Source organism: Miniopterus schreibersii (assembly GCF_964146895.1).
Source record: "Miniopterus schreibersii genome assembly, chromosome: X".
Taxonomy (NCBI): domain Eukaryota; kingdom Metazoa; phylum Chordata; class Mammalia; order Chiroptera; family Miniopteridae; genus Miniopterus; species Miniopterus schreibersii.
Genome location: NC_138104.1, coordinates 75,937,386 through 75,951,472, shown reverse-complemented (window position 1 = coordinate 75,951,472; position 14,087 = coordinate 75,937,386). Strand labels below are relative to the sequence as shown.

The window sequence follows — 14,087 nt, the reverse complement described above, 5'->3', positions numbered from 1 at the left end:
ATGTTCTATAGATGTCCACTAGGTCAATTTGGTTGATAGTTCTATTCAGGTCATCTATATCCTTACTCATTTTCTGCCTACTTGTTCTATGAATTAGAGAGAGAGGAGTGTCAAAATCTCCAACTATAGCCCTGGCCAGTGTAGCTCAGTGGTTGAAGCATTGGCCCATCCACCAAAGGGTCGCAGGTTCAATTCCTGATCAAGGGCACATACCTGGGTTGCCAGTTTGATCCCTGGCCCCGGTAAGGGTGCATGCGGGAGGCAACCAATGGATGTGTCTTTCTCACATCGATGTTTCTCTCTCTCTCTCCGCCTCCCTCCCTGCCTTCCACTTACTCTAAAAAACAACAACAATGGAAACAATAGCCTCAGGTGAGGATTTACAAAATATATATCTAACTATAATTGTGGATTTGTCTGTTTCTCTTTTCAGATCCTATCAGGTTTTGCTTTGTTATTTTGAAACTTGGTTGTTAGATGCATACACATTTAGGATTGTTATGTCTTCTTGGAGAGTCCTTAATGATTATGTAATGTCCTTTTTTGTCTCTCATAATCTTCCTTGTTCTGAAATCTACTTTGTCTGATATATAGCTACTCCAACTTTTGTTTGGTTGTTAGTGTTTCATCATATATCTTTATCTCTTTTCTTTTAACTTATCGAACTCTATATACCTAAAGTGAATTTTTTGTAAACAGCATATAGTTGGTTCTTGCTTTTCAATTCTATCTGCCAATCTCTGTCTTTTAACTGGTGTGTTTAGACCATTCACATTGAAAGGTATTGATATAGTTGGGTCAACATCTACCATCTTGCTAGCTGCTTTCTGTTCCATTTGTTCTTTGTTTCTTGTTGCCTCTTTTTGTTTAGTTGGCTGCTTTTTTAATAATTCCATCTTCTCTATTGACCTTTTATGTGATGGTTGCCTTAGGTCTTACAGTATATATATTTAAATCATTTGAGTCTACCTTATAGTAATATTATACCACTTCATTTATAGTATATAGGGTCCTAATAACATTATATACTCAAATCTTTCCTCTCATTCCTGTCATTATTATATACAGGGTGTCCCAAAAACATGTATACTCACTTTAACAGCTGATAGCTCAGTTGATATTTCTTTCTTTTCAGTCAGACTAAGCTTTGAACAAAGGAAATTCATCCTAAAATGCTACTGGAAGTTTGAAAACACAGTTGAAGTACAAACCCTGCTTTTATAATTATTCAAAGTGTGTATACATTTTTGGGGGGGATGCTTAATTTTCACTCCTTTTCAGGTTTGACTGATTTGAAATAATGGGTGAAGTCAGACTAAGCTTTAAACAAAGAAAATTTATCCACTAGACTTTTTTTAAATGGGGATACATAAAAGATAAAGTTTACTGTACAAAACCAGCAACAGTTGACAAATTGAGGGCACGCAAATACCGAACAAAATGATTCTTGATGTTTGCAATTCCGTTGCTTCACATTATCAGCAGTGCCTGGACCAGAACGGTCATCAGTCTGAAAATGAACTGTATGTTAATTAACATTGACTTCATAATCATTCAAACCGTGTATACATTTTTGGGGGACACCCTATATTTTACTGTTGCATATGCTATAAATATTTAATATGTTGTCAATGTTATTACTTTAAAAATAATAAAAATATAGATAATATTTTACTGGAGGCTTTAGAGCAGAAGAATGTCATGATCCCTTTAAAATGTAACTTTTATCATTCTGGTTGCTCTAAGGGGGAAGCAGAGAACCATCTGGGAGGCTTTTTCTGTAATCTAATTGAGACATGATAGAGGCTTGTTCCAAGGCCATGTTAGATTACACAGAAGAGTTTATTAGATAGGACACTCAGGAATCTTTTTTACTTCAAAGTCTCACAATCTTTTATGACAGTTCAAATATTTAGATTTAAAGCTCCTGCGAACTATTTGATAAGACGTTCACATTAAAACACTAAAAACATGACTAATGATCCTTGTTGACCTCATAGCTCAGTTTGAAATAATCACAGTAATTGTAGTCATTATTATTAGATAGAAAGACAAATAGGTCTGCTTAAAAAGTACAGTCAGCATTGTAGTTTTTTTAATTTAGGATTATCCATACATGTTAATCAAAATTGATGCATGTATCTACCTTTTTTGTTAGTGATTGTTTTTTGGCAAATTATTAGGTCACTTATCAGAAGTTCATAATATTCTATTAAAAAAATATCAACCAAGTTACATACTTGGGTAATTCTACCAAAATTGGATTTCTGAATTCTGAATTCTGTTGTCTTTGTAGAATACAGGAACTTTCAGTAATAAATGTCTAACTTAAAAAAATATGTCTACTGTATATCCTTGTACTGATCCCGACTAAAAGCATACCAAATTCTACCTTAATTCGAATTTTCCACTTTCTGCAAAGCTGGAAACCCTACATTTATTATCAACGTTTTCTTTTTAGTTCAGTATTTATCTGGTTTAAAGTGCTTTTTAAACTCTTTTGCAAATTTCCAAATGTACTATCTCTATTCAAAAGTATAGAGTACAATGACCCCATGTGTATCCATCCCCATTTTATCAACTTTTGCCCTGCTTTAAAAGTTTTGTACTCTCCTTTTGCTGAAATATTTTAATCAAATTTTAACATGTCTTGTCATTTCACCCCTAAATATTACAATGAGTGTCTTCTTAATGAAACAAAATTAAAAATAGATGTTTTAAGTAACCACAATATATTATCACATCTATCATGATTAACAATTCCTTAATCTCATACCCAGTCCATATTCAAATTTCCCTGTCTAAAAACATTCTTTATATATGTTTACAGTTAATTTGATCCAGATCTAAAATTGTCCCACTCATTGTTTTGTATCTTGTATTTCTCTTAACCAGAAACAGGTGTTCCTCTACCCCTTTTTGTTTCATGCCCTTGTCTTGTAAAAAAAAAACAAAAACAAAAAAAAACCTGGTCAGTTGTCCTGTAGTGTGCATGGGTTTGTTTAATTTGTTCCTCTACCTTTCTCGTAAACTACAACTTAGATCAAAGCCTTGTTTACACTCACTCTTAGGGGTTTTTTTGGCAAGAATATTTCACAGGTGGTACTATTTCCTATATCATTACATGAGAGGGCACATAACGTTTGATTATTGCGCTTTTAGTGATACTAAAATTGATTAAGTTCCAATGGTGACAATCTTCTTGTTGAAATTTCCTGTCAGTGTTCCCTGTGGGATGCTAAAAACATTGATGATTGTTGCCTGAGCCAATTATTTTATTGGGAGTTGCAAACTGATCATTTTCTAATGGTGTCACTACCTCTGTATTTATTAATGGATGTTAGAACTTCTTGTGCACCAGAACTGTTTGGCTAATTTGAAATATGCTTCATATCAGAAAAGAAAAATAAATAAAGGGAAATGATTAAGCATCAATTTTCAGAGTAATGATTTGGTGCCCTAGCAACCTACATTGGTATCCAGTGAATTTTGTTTGTTACTCTCTTTTCTAAATACCCTTATGAGCTCATGACTTTTTATATATTCAGTATGTTTTAATAAATTTTAGCTGTCACTATTCTGATCTCATTGAGTCTCATCTTTGGCCATTGGGAGCTCCTTGAAGCTGGCTCCTGTGTCCTTTTGATACAACCCCATTGGCCTTTGGCAGCCTCATTGCTTTTTGTTTCAACAAGGTATTCCACGTTGATCTTACCCATTTCTTGCCTTAGACACAGAATCATTCATTTTTCTGAGAAAAGGTTCCCCAGTTACCTTCTTTTCTTTATTCAGCACCTGTCTTGATTTACACACTGTGATGCTGAAACTCACACTTTATTTTGTTCTCTGTATCTAATTGTATAGTCGACTGTTGATATATCCTATCTTTTCTGTATTTGTTGCCTGTACTAAATCACAGACCCTCAGTTATTTTGGTGCCCAGTGTAGTGTGATCTTTTCTCTCATTCTTGTACCTTGCCCTGTGGCACATGACTACATTCACCTTAGTATTTCATTACTTAGTACTTCATCATTCTCTGTTGTTCTGTATTTGTTTAATGGGTTTATGTCTTTTTTCAAGAAATTTGTAATTTCATGGAGGTCAGGACTTCTCCATTACTGTAGGAGACAAAAAGCAAATCTATTAAGAATACAGTGATAGCTGAATAAATATTAATTGAATTGAAGGGCATATTTTGCCTGGCTGACTTATGTTTGTCACCAATTTGACATTGGTAGTGTCAGTGCTACATTTAAATCCAGAACTTAAAGTGCAGGTGGTTTAAAAGTATACAAATTAATGTATGGGAAAGGAAGCATAAATATTCTATTCAGAGAATGAAAACAAATAAAACATTTGGTCATTGGATCTAGAATATAGTTTTAAGGCACACTCGAGAAAAATACTTCACATAGTCATTACTTTTGGTGCCTGGCCTCAATTCCTACTTGGCTTAGCTTCATTATTGGTAGCCCAGAACTTGGCTGGTAAGTAGGAGAGTTGGAAGTAAGGCTGGCTGCCTGGCAAAATCTACTTATGTTGACTTGAATTGCTTTTGACCTTTTTTATCATTTTGTCAACTGTTTTTTGTAATGCTAAATGGGCGGGCTTTTTATGGTTTTTATAGATGAATGAAAACCAGAAAAGCCAGACTATTTATAACACTTAAAAATGTGATAGTCACCCTGGTTGGTATGGCTCAGTTGGTTGGAGCATTGTCCCATGCACCAAAAGCTTGCAGGTTGGATTCCCAGTCAGGGAACATACCCAGGTTACAGGGTTGATCCCCAGTCGGGGCTCATTCAGAAGGCAACCAATCTATGTGTCTCTCTCATCTCTCTCTCTCTCTCTCCCTCTCCCTCTCCCTCCCTCTCATAGCTGAAATGCTGTGTCCCGTCTATCTACTTCCTTCATCCTTTTCTTTTACTTCCAAAGAGGCTAGAGATTCTTCAGAGAAAAACAAAAAGATTAATTTCAGAATAGATTTGTATTCTTGATAAGACCACTTCTTCGGTTTGCTTATAGGTCCTGTTATTGCCTTGGAGTTTAATGGAGATGGTGTTGTAGAAGAATGTCAAATTGTTGTCAACGAGATATTCAAGAGTACCAAGGTACAAGATTTCATTGACTGTATTTCTTCTTTTTTAGCCCCTTTTTGAACTGAGTTCAGCATGGCTCAGCACTGCTGCTCTCCTGGCCACTGGCCCAGACATTCCTTGAAGACCCCAGGTATTCTCCTGGGACCGCATTCTCCTGGTGAGAGGGCACCCTGCCTGGGCTGCTTGGAGTAGCTCTACTGCAAAGCAGGCCCTGACCTCTCCCCTGACACTCCAACCTGCTGGCAGCCTCTATTCGGGCACTTACATAGGGTCAAGGTCCTGTCCTTTGCTCCCCACAATAACAGGGTTCTCCTTGAAGACTGCCCTGGTTTGAGCCAGCTCCACCTCCCAAACCCCAGCCTGGGCGTGGCACTCTTTAAAAAATGTGCTTTGGTCGAAAACAGACACCCTATCCACAGGTCCCCAGAATCCAGGGCTTCTTTTCGTGACCTAGAAGGAGCACATGTCAGGCAAGGCAGGGACAACTTCGGATAGACTGCTTCAGAGCCAGAGAGAATTTCCAGCATCTCTGGCTACCTTCAAATCAGTCTCCAGGAAATTCAGCCTCATAGACCCCCTAAAGCTCATGTGTGTCATCTCACATCTCCCAATATCATCTCTGAGAAAAGCACCGGGCCCCTGAATAACCCCAAGGTATTCCAAGGATCCCAGACTCTTTCTCAAGGGCTCTCCAAGACCCTCTACCTCTGTGAAAAGCTCCTAGTAGGCTTCTGGAAACATCCCTCTCCCCCATTCCTAGGGGTGAACCCCAAGACTCTAGAACAACTCTCCTTTTAATCTTACAAATCACCCCAAGGACCTAAAGACCTCCCTCAGGAAGTTTCCAGAAAAATAGGGACTTGTACTGTGAACAGTAAGGCTATAAAAATGCCCCCACCTTTGAGCAAATGCCAGGGCTCCCCTCCAACCCATTTTCCAGAGAGATCCCCAAGGTTCCAGAAATATCTGTCTTCCAAACTTCCCAATGATCTGGGGACACCTCATTTCCCAAAGCAAACCCCAGTAATCTAGAGGCCTCTTCACCTCTGAGGAAACCCCAGGGGTCCATAAAAGTCCATGCTCTCAGGGACAACCTCAGAATCCAACCTACTCCTGAGATACCTCCAGGACCCTAGGATCATCATTTTGTAGGACTCCCAGCATCCCCATTAATCTTCCACCTTCCAGAGAGAACCCCCAGAATCCCTTAAGTACCCCAAATCAGCTCCAGACCCTTGCATCCCTCAAAACCCCCACCCCTGAATTCCCCATTTCACAACTGCCTGGAGCTACAGACCAGGCGAGCTGCACGTGACTTCCCCACGTCCTGGGCAGGGTTCTGGGACCAACTAGTATTTATATTTCAATCAAAACTTTTCATTTCCTTTTCCTTACAATCAAATGGTACTTTTTAGCCCTAGTGTTGCATGGAATTTTTTTAAAAAGGCAGATCATGACTTTTAGAACCTACGATAAATAATTGGAAGCTAAGCTTTGTTTTTTCCTCGCCAAACTAAAATATTAATGGCTTACAAATTTATAAAATAAGAATGTACAGTGGTACCTCAGTTTTCAAATGTGATCCGTTCCGGAAGACCGTTTAAGTTCTGAAACGTTCAAAAACCAAAGGATCAACAGCTGACAGCTAGGCCTCAGGATCTTGCCCTCAGCGGAAGCCGTGTGGCATGTTCGACTTCCGAGGCGTGTTGGAAACCGAAGCATTTACTTCCAGGTTTACAACATTTGTAACCCTAAATGTTTGTCAAAGGAGACCTTCAAAAACCGAGGTACCACTGTACTTCTTAAAAACTTTCAATAATACTTAAGTTTCTAAAGTAAAAAGTCTCACCAAATGTTTCGTCAAGTACTTTTTTAAAAATAGTGAATGATATATTAAAAATGTTATATGGATGGTTTGACTTAATGATTTTTCGACTTTAAGTGACAGGCATTCAGTAGGAACCATACTTCTAGCGATATGCTTTACCTTACTCTCTCATAAGCTGGACAGCTGCAGGGAGCCACAGCCCCAGTCAGCCCAGCCATTAAGAGGGTGAACAACCAATACTCTACAGGGTGTATTCACTGTGTTAGGTGATTTTGCCCAACTGTAGGCTAATGTAAGTGTTCTGAGCATGTTTAAGGTAGGCTAGGCTAAGCTATGATGTTCAGTAGGTTAGGTGTATAAAATGCATTTTCAACTTATATTTTTAACTTATGATGGGTTTATCTGTATTTCTAAGATTATATACTTTAGACAGAGGATCCCATTGCCATGTTTGCTTTTATTTGTTTCAGTAATGCTTCCTCAAAAATTGAACTGGAGCTTTATCTATAAATCATTACATATAGGTATTTTCTACATATGTTGATGAGGTTGCATATTTGAGAATTTCAGACTTAATATAACTCAAAAACCAAACATATAAGAAGATTAAATGTGTGTGTGTATGTGTGTGTATATATATATATATATATATGTATATATATATATATATATATATATATGATTTTTCATAAATAAATGAGAGGAAATTTTTGTTTTTTTATAGTCTAATTTGGCTTATGGTTCCTTGAATTTGCATAATTTAAAGTATTTTGTCTTTTATCTCATTTTATCATCACATACTATTAAGGTTGAGGGAAAATATAATCAGATTGAATAGAAAAGGAAACAGAGAGAAAATGGTTATATGTTATGTTTTTAGGTCTGAATGAGTTAAAGATTATCTAATCCATCTTTCTCATTTTACAGATGTGGAAACTGAGCCTAGGAGAGGTTTATTTAATTTTCTGCATCATACAGCTAGTTTATTATAAAGCTAGAATGGAACTCAGATCTCCTCTGTTTCCTATTTGTAAATGCTATTTTTGAATGGTCCTATTGAGTACTGCTTTATTGCTGTTCAGAAAATAGTTCATTTTAAATTAGTAATATATCTTTAGCAGCTTTTTAAAAAGATAATCTCAAGTTTTACTTCTCAGCCTACTGAAATTGTTTCTAGAAAACAGAAGAAACTAAGAGTTTTTTAAATACAACTCTTTATTCAGTAGCTTTCATAATATTGAGTGTTGTATATTTAAAAACAGTAAAATTCCAGGTGTAATAAAATACAAATGAAGTATTATGAAAGCAAAGACCTTAATTAAATCATAAGTAAGTACTTTTAAAGGAGCTCAATTTACATTATACCTATTGAAACTATATTGCATGGATTCTACAGAAAATCTACACATTAAATATTATAAACGATGTATTTGTATTTCTTTTAAATAGCAAGCTTGTGACTTTGTTCTGTGGAGAACTTGGGCTTTGGAATTTGGGGATTACTAGTATTTATTTTTGTTTCTTTTATATTTAAAATAGACATTTGTATCACAAAACAAGGAGACAGCGTCTAAAGATATAGACGGCTTCTACAACTTTGCCGATATACAGATGGGAATATGAAGTGCATCATGGAACCAGGGACTTGGTATTAAAGCCCTTCTCAATTTGTGTATTAGCAATGGCTTTTACTAAGGCTAATATTGTTAAAGCTAATTCTTCAATAAATTCTTAAATATTGCATCATTTACTTGAGAGAAAAAAATAGTCCATTTTAAATTAAGTAGTTTTAATCAGCTTAAAAACTATTTAACCCACTTCGATAAACTTGCATTTTGATTCTCTGCATATGATACTGTTATTAGAAAATAGAAGTGGCTAACAGTTCATGATTTTAATCCTAATTAAATGTTCTTTCAAATGTCTAATAATTTAAACTTTCCTCAGTGCTCCATAATATTTGTTTGAGAATATATTCCATTGCTTATTTTCTTTTTTAACTTAGAGGGATTTGTTACTAGTTGATTAATTGGAATGAACCTATATGCATTCTTTCATGTACACACATCCAATCAAAGAATTGCTTCCTAGTTGCATACTATGGCAAATGAGATTTTGTACACATACTTGACATAATACTTTGTAAATTGAATTTTTAAGTTAATAGGTATTTGATAACTGGTTTTGCAAGTAGCTCTACTAACTGATGTTTGTATAGCTGTTTAAAGACTACTTTTTGAGTAGTATGATTATTTGAATAATTTCTACCCTCTTTAGTTTTTTAATACAACTGCTAGATGACTCTTCTGCTTCCTGGTAAGAAAAAGTATATGTAACACTAAAACTATAGAGGCCCAATCACCAGCAGTTTTCAAAAAGGTGATTACTGTTTTATCAACTCTTGTGGGATACTAGGAGAATCAGAATAAAACCTTGTGATGTTTAGGTAAGAAATACTTAGGCATGATGATAAACTATGCAGATTAAAAAGCTAGATAAATTTTATTTTCATTAGATATGCCATTCATATCAAGTAATTTTCAAGCATGATAAAAATTATTTTGGTTACTTTAAAGCATTATTTTCCAAATCAGCCTACCATAATAATTTACCAGGAGGCAAGGGACAGCTACTTGTTTAAAAGTCCAATAAGGGACCCAGTTCCCAGATGCACCAATTCAGCCTCCAGGGAAAACTCTGTTTTAAGGGGTTTATTGTAATCTGAAGTAATCAGTTCAGAAGACATTGAGAGGCTGAGCTTGTGTAAAGTAACTGTACCTACCATCTACTTCTCATATAGCAGCTAATAGGAAATAAGCTTTTATAGGTCTATTTTTTAAAAGAACCTTAAATTTAATTCTATTTTGATAAAACTAAGACTGAAAATAGCCACTTGTAAAAATTCCTCTTATGATTGTTACTAAAAATGTATTTTCATGTTTAAACTGTTTTTTGGATATTTTCATATTAATTTATAACTACTACACTGAATTGTGTTGATGTCCAGAAGTAATACATTAAAAGACTTTTCGCCTGGCCAGCATGGCTCAGCGGTTGAGCATCGACCTAGGATCCAGAAGATCGAGGTTCGATCCCCAGTCGGGGCACATGCCCAGGTTGCGGGCTCAATCCCCCGAAGGTGGGTTGCAGGAGGTAGTCTATCAATGACTCTCATCATTGATGTTTCTCTCTCTCTCTCTCCCTCTTCCTTCCTCTCTCTGAAATCAATAATTTATAATATATATATAATACATATATATATGTATATATACTTTTCACTTGAAATTAGTAATATTGAGCACTTATCCTGTGCCTGGCCTTATGCTAACCATTAGCATTGCATTATTTCAATCTTTTTTTAAAATTTATCTTTATTGTTGAAAGTACTTACAGATGTCCCTTTTTTCCCTCATTGATCTCCACCCCCCAGGCCTACTGCACTATTGCCTGTGTCCATGGGTTATGCACATATGCATATAAATTCTTTGGTTAATCTCTCCCCACACCCCCTCCCCCTTCCCTCTGAGATTCATCAGTCTGTTCCATGCTTCCATGTCTCTAGATCTGTTTTGTTCATCAGATTATTTTGTTCATTAGGTTCCACATGTAAGTTAGATCATGTGATACTTGCCTCTCTCTGATTGGCTTATTTCACTTAGCATAATGCTCTCCAGATCCATCATCCATGCTGTCTCAAAGGGCAAGAGATCCTTCTGTACCACAGTTTTTTTATCCACTCATCTACTGATGGGCACTTGTTAAGATCTGTTTCCAAATCTTAATTATTGTAAATAGTGCTGCTGTGAACATAGGGGTGCATATATTCTTTCTGATTAGTGTTTCGGGATTCTTAGGATATATTCCTAGAAGTGGGATCACTGGGTCAAATGGCAGTTCCATTTTTAGTTTTTTGAGGAATCTTCATATAGTTTTCCATAGTGGCTGCACCAGTCTTCATTCTCACCAGCAGTGAACTAGGGTTCCCTTTTCTCCGCATCCTCACTAACACTTATTTGATTTGTTGATGGTGGCCATTCTGACAGGTGTGAGGTGATACCCCATTGTCATTTTAATTTGCATCTCTCTGATGATTATTGACTGAGCATTTTTCCATATATCTCTTGGCCATCTGTATGTCCTCTTTGGAGAAGAGTCTATTTTGGTCCTTTGCCCATTTTTTAATTGGATTGTTTGTCTTCCTTTTGTTAAGTTGTATGAGTTCCTTATATATTTTGGATAGTAACCTCTTATCAGATGTATCATTGGCAAATATGATCTCCCATACAATGGGATTCCTTTCCATTTTGTTGATGGTTTCTTTTGTTGTGCCGCAGCTTTTTATTCTGATGTAGTCCCATTTGTTTAATTTTCTCCTTTGTTTCCCTTGCCCTAGGAGATATATTGGCAAACATTGCTATGAGAGATGCCTGAGATTTTGCTGCCTATGGTTTCTTCTAGGATTTTTATGGTTTCATGACTTACATTTAAGTCTTTTATCTATTTTGAATTTATTCTTGTGAATGGTGTAAGTTGGTGGTTTAGTTTCATTTTTTTGCATGTACCTGTCCATTTTCCCAGCACCATTTATTGAAGAGACTGTCTTTACTCCATTGTGTGCTCTTGCCTCCTTTGTCAAATATTAATTGAACGTAAAGGCTTGGGTTGATTTCTGGGTTCTCTGTTCTGTTCCATTGGTCTAAATGCCTGTACTTGTGCCAGTACCAGGCTGTTTTGATTACAGTGGCTTTGTAATATAATTTGATATCCGCAATTGTGATCCCTCCAACTTTGTTCTTCTTTCTCAAGATTGCTGTGGCTATTCGGGGTCTTTTTTGGTTCCATGTACATTTTTGGAGTATTTGTTCTAGATGTGTGAAATACATTATTGGTATTTTAATAAGGGATTGTGTTGAATCTATAGATTGCTTTGGGTAGTACAGACATTTTAATGATGTTAATTCTTCCAATCCATAAACAGTATATTCTTCCACTTGTTTGTATCTTCCTTTATTTCTTTTTTCAACATCCTGTAGTTTTCCAAGTACAGGCCTTTTACCTCTTTGGTTAAGTTTTATTCCAAGGTTTCTTTTGTTGTTGTTGAAATTGTAAATGGGATTGTTTTCGGTTATTTTTAGTTTCTCTTTCTTAGAGTTCTTCATTATTGGTGTATAAAAATGTCATCAATATCTGCATGTTAATTTTGTATCCTGCTACTTTGCTGAATTCATTTTTTAAATCTAGTAGTTTTTTGGTGGGGTCTTTAGGGTTTTCTATATATAATATCATGTTATCTGTGAATAATGACAGTTTCAATTCCTCCTTTCAATCTTCTTTAAGAGCACTCTACATTTACTACATAATCAACCTCTCCTTTAAATCAAAGTGACTTCATAAGATGCAAAAACAAAGGGGCAACAGGTTTAATATAATTTTGATCATAATTTACAAATGAGCTTTGCAGGTAGTGGTCAAAGGGCATTAATTTTTCCCATAGTTAAGCTAAATTAAACACGTTCCTTCTAGTCATGATTACATTATTAAAAACTCAGGAATATAACATATAAGGGAGATGTTAATTTAAAATTTCCACTAAATTTAGTATTTTTAACCAAAGCCCAAATTTTTATCTTCTTCAGTTAGATAAGAGATACTACCCAAGTCTAATTTGTCTTTAAGGACAGTCATTTGGCTTCTGAATGTTTGAAAAGATTTTTAAAAATTAGTATTATGGTCGTTGATTCTATAATTCTAAACTTTGCTAACAATTATGGTATACTACATTTCCTTTCTGAATAGCTTTTGAATTCATGAAAAATTAGTAATTTTTAAGTTATATGTGTGTAAGCATTATATTAGCTTATTTCTCGTGTTGATAGTACTGCTTATGGTTTAGTACTGTTTTTGCTTCTGTATATTTATGTGTAACTTTTATATGTAATTTATCTAGTGTTTTTAAAATGTGATTTGTAATAAATGTTGTTAAAATGAAAATGGCTTAACACTAATTTTTGAAGAGCATTTCTATAACATACATTTACTCATACATGTGCCAAAATTTGATCATGACACAATTTTTTAATGATAAAAGTAAAATAAAATGTTCTAATCTCTGTCTCAATGGAATGAGAAGTGAGCTGTATGCCGTGTGTGTGTGTGTGTGTGTGTGTGTGTACACAAAGCACTTTGGAGAAATGCAAAGTAGAAAACCTGTTTTAATCTAAGGTCTTTTCAATATAAGTCTTCCTTTGTTAAAAGATACATTTTATTATGATTGAATACTTACTAAGATTAGACAACTTTCTCTTTTATATTTAAGAAAATAATGAATTGTTTCTAATATACTTTTTTTTTTTTACGTATTGTGCGTTCACCACCCCAAGTCAAGTCTCCTTCCACCATTTATCCCTTTACCCCCTTCTACCTCCTCTGTGATAAACTTTTTTCGGGTTTATACAAATGGATCTTATTTTTAAATCACTACCAAATTTACCAGCCTATTGTACATACCTTCTTCCTCTCCTAGCCCATAAATCAGAAGTACTGAAACTGCAGATTGGTTAGTTTTAAAATAACATTTCTTATCATTATTTCTGTGTCTAAAGCTTCTACATGTACATTTAGAGCATTTGGGGGAAAAAAAAGTGCACAAGACAATAACTAAAATTACTTTGTATTTATTGGATAATTCTTGCTTTGCTGATTTTAAAATTTGCTATTCTCACTTTAAAGAGGTACATTTAACTTTGTTCGCTATGAGAAGATACTGTAATTAGGGTGTGATTAGTGCTTTGAAGTCCATTCTAGAAAAGACTTTATCCTTTAAAAGTATAATGCTAAATGAGCCAAACTTCATTTGAATTTTAATAATGGAAACATTTTTTTGCGAAAATGGAATCATTCACTGTTGAATTGGTTTTCCTTTTTGGTAAATACAGGCATACCTGGGGGATATTGTGGGACTGGGTTCCAGACCACGATAATAAAGTGAGTATCACAATAAAGTGAGTCATAATCTTTTTGCTGGTGGGGAGTCTTGCCTTCATTTTGTAAAAAACAACACGTGTGGAGCACTATAAAACGAAACACAATAAATGAGGTCTGCCTGAAGAGTGTTGGGGGAGGTGGCAATCAGTCTTAGGTGGGAAGACAAGAAGCCTTT

The 14,087-nt window shown here is 35.3% G+C and overlaps 1 protein-coding gene across 3 annotated transcripts in view; it reads left to right on the top strand.

Annotated features, from left to right (window-relative positions):
• Window positions 1-13,043, top strand: part of RP2 (RP2 activator of ARL3 GTPase) — a 38,582-nt gene extending 25,539 nt beyond the window's left edge. For 2 of the 3 annotated variants that reach the window (XM_081125863.1, XM_081125864.1), the window contains exons 4-5: window positions 5,027-5,112; window positions 8,468-13,043. In XM_081125863.1, coding sequence (XP_080981989.1) covers window positions 5,027-5,112; window positions 8,468-8,551 — 170 coding nt within the window. In that variant the 3' untranslated portion in view covers window positions 8,552-13,043. The remainder of the gene's footprint in view (window positions 1-5,026; window positions 5,113-8,467) is intronic. The other variant, XM_081125865.1, reaches the window with a different exon arrangement.
• Window positions 13,044-14,087: the final 1,044 nt, after the last annotated feature.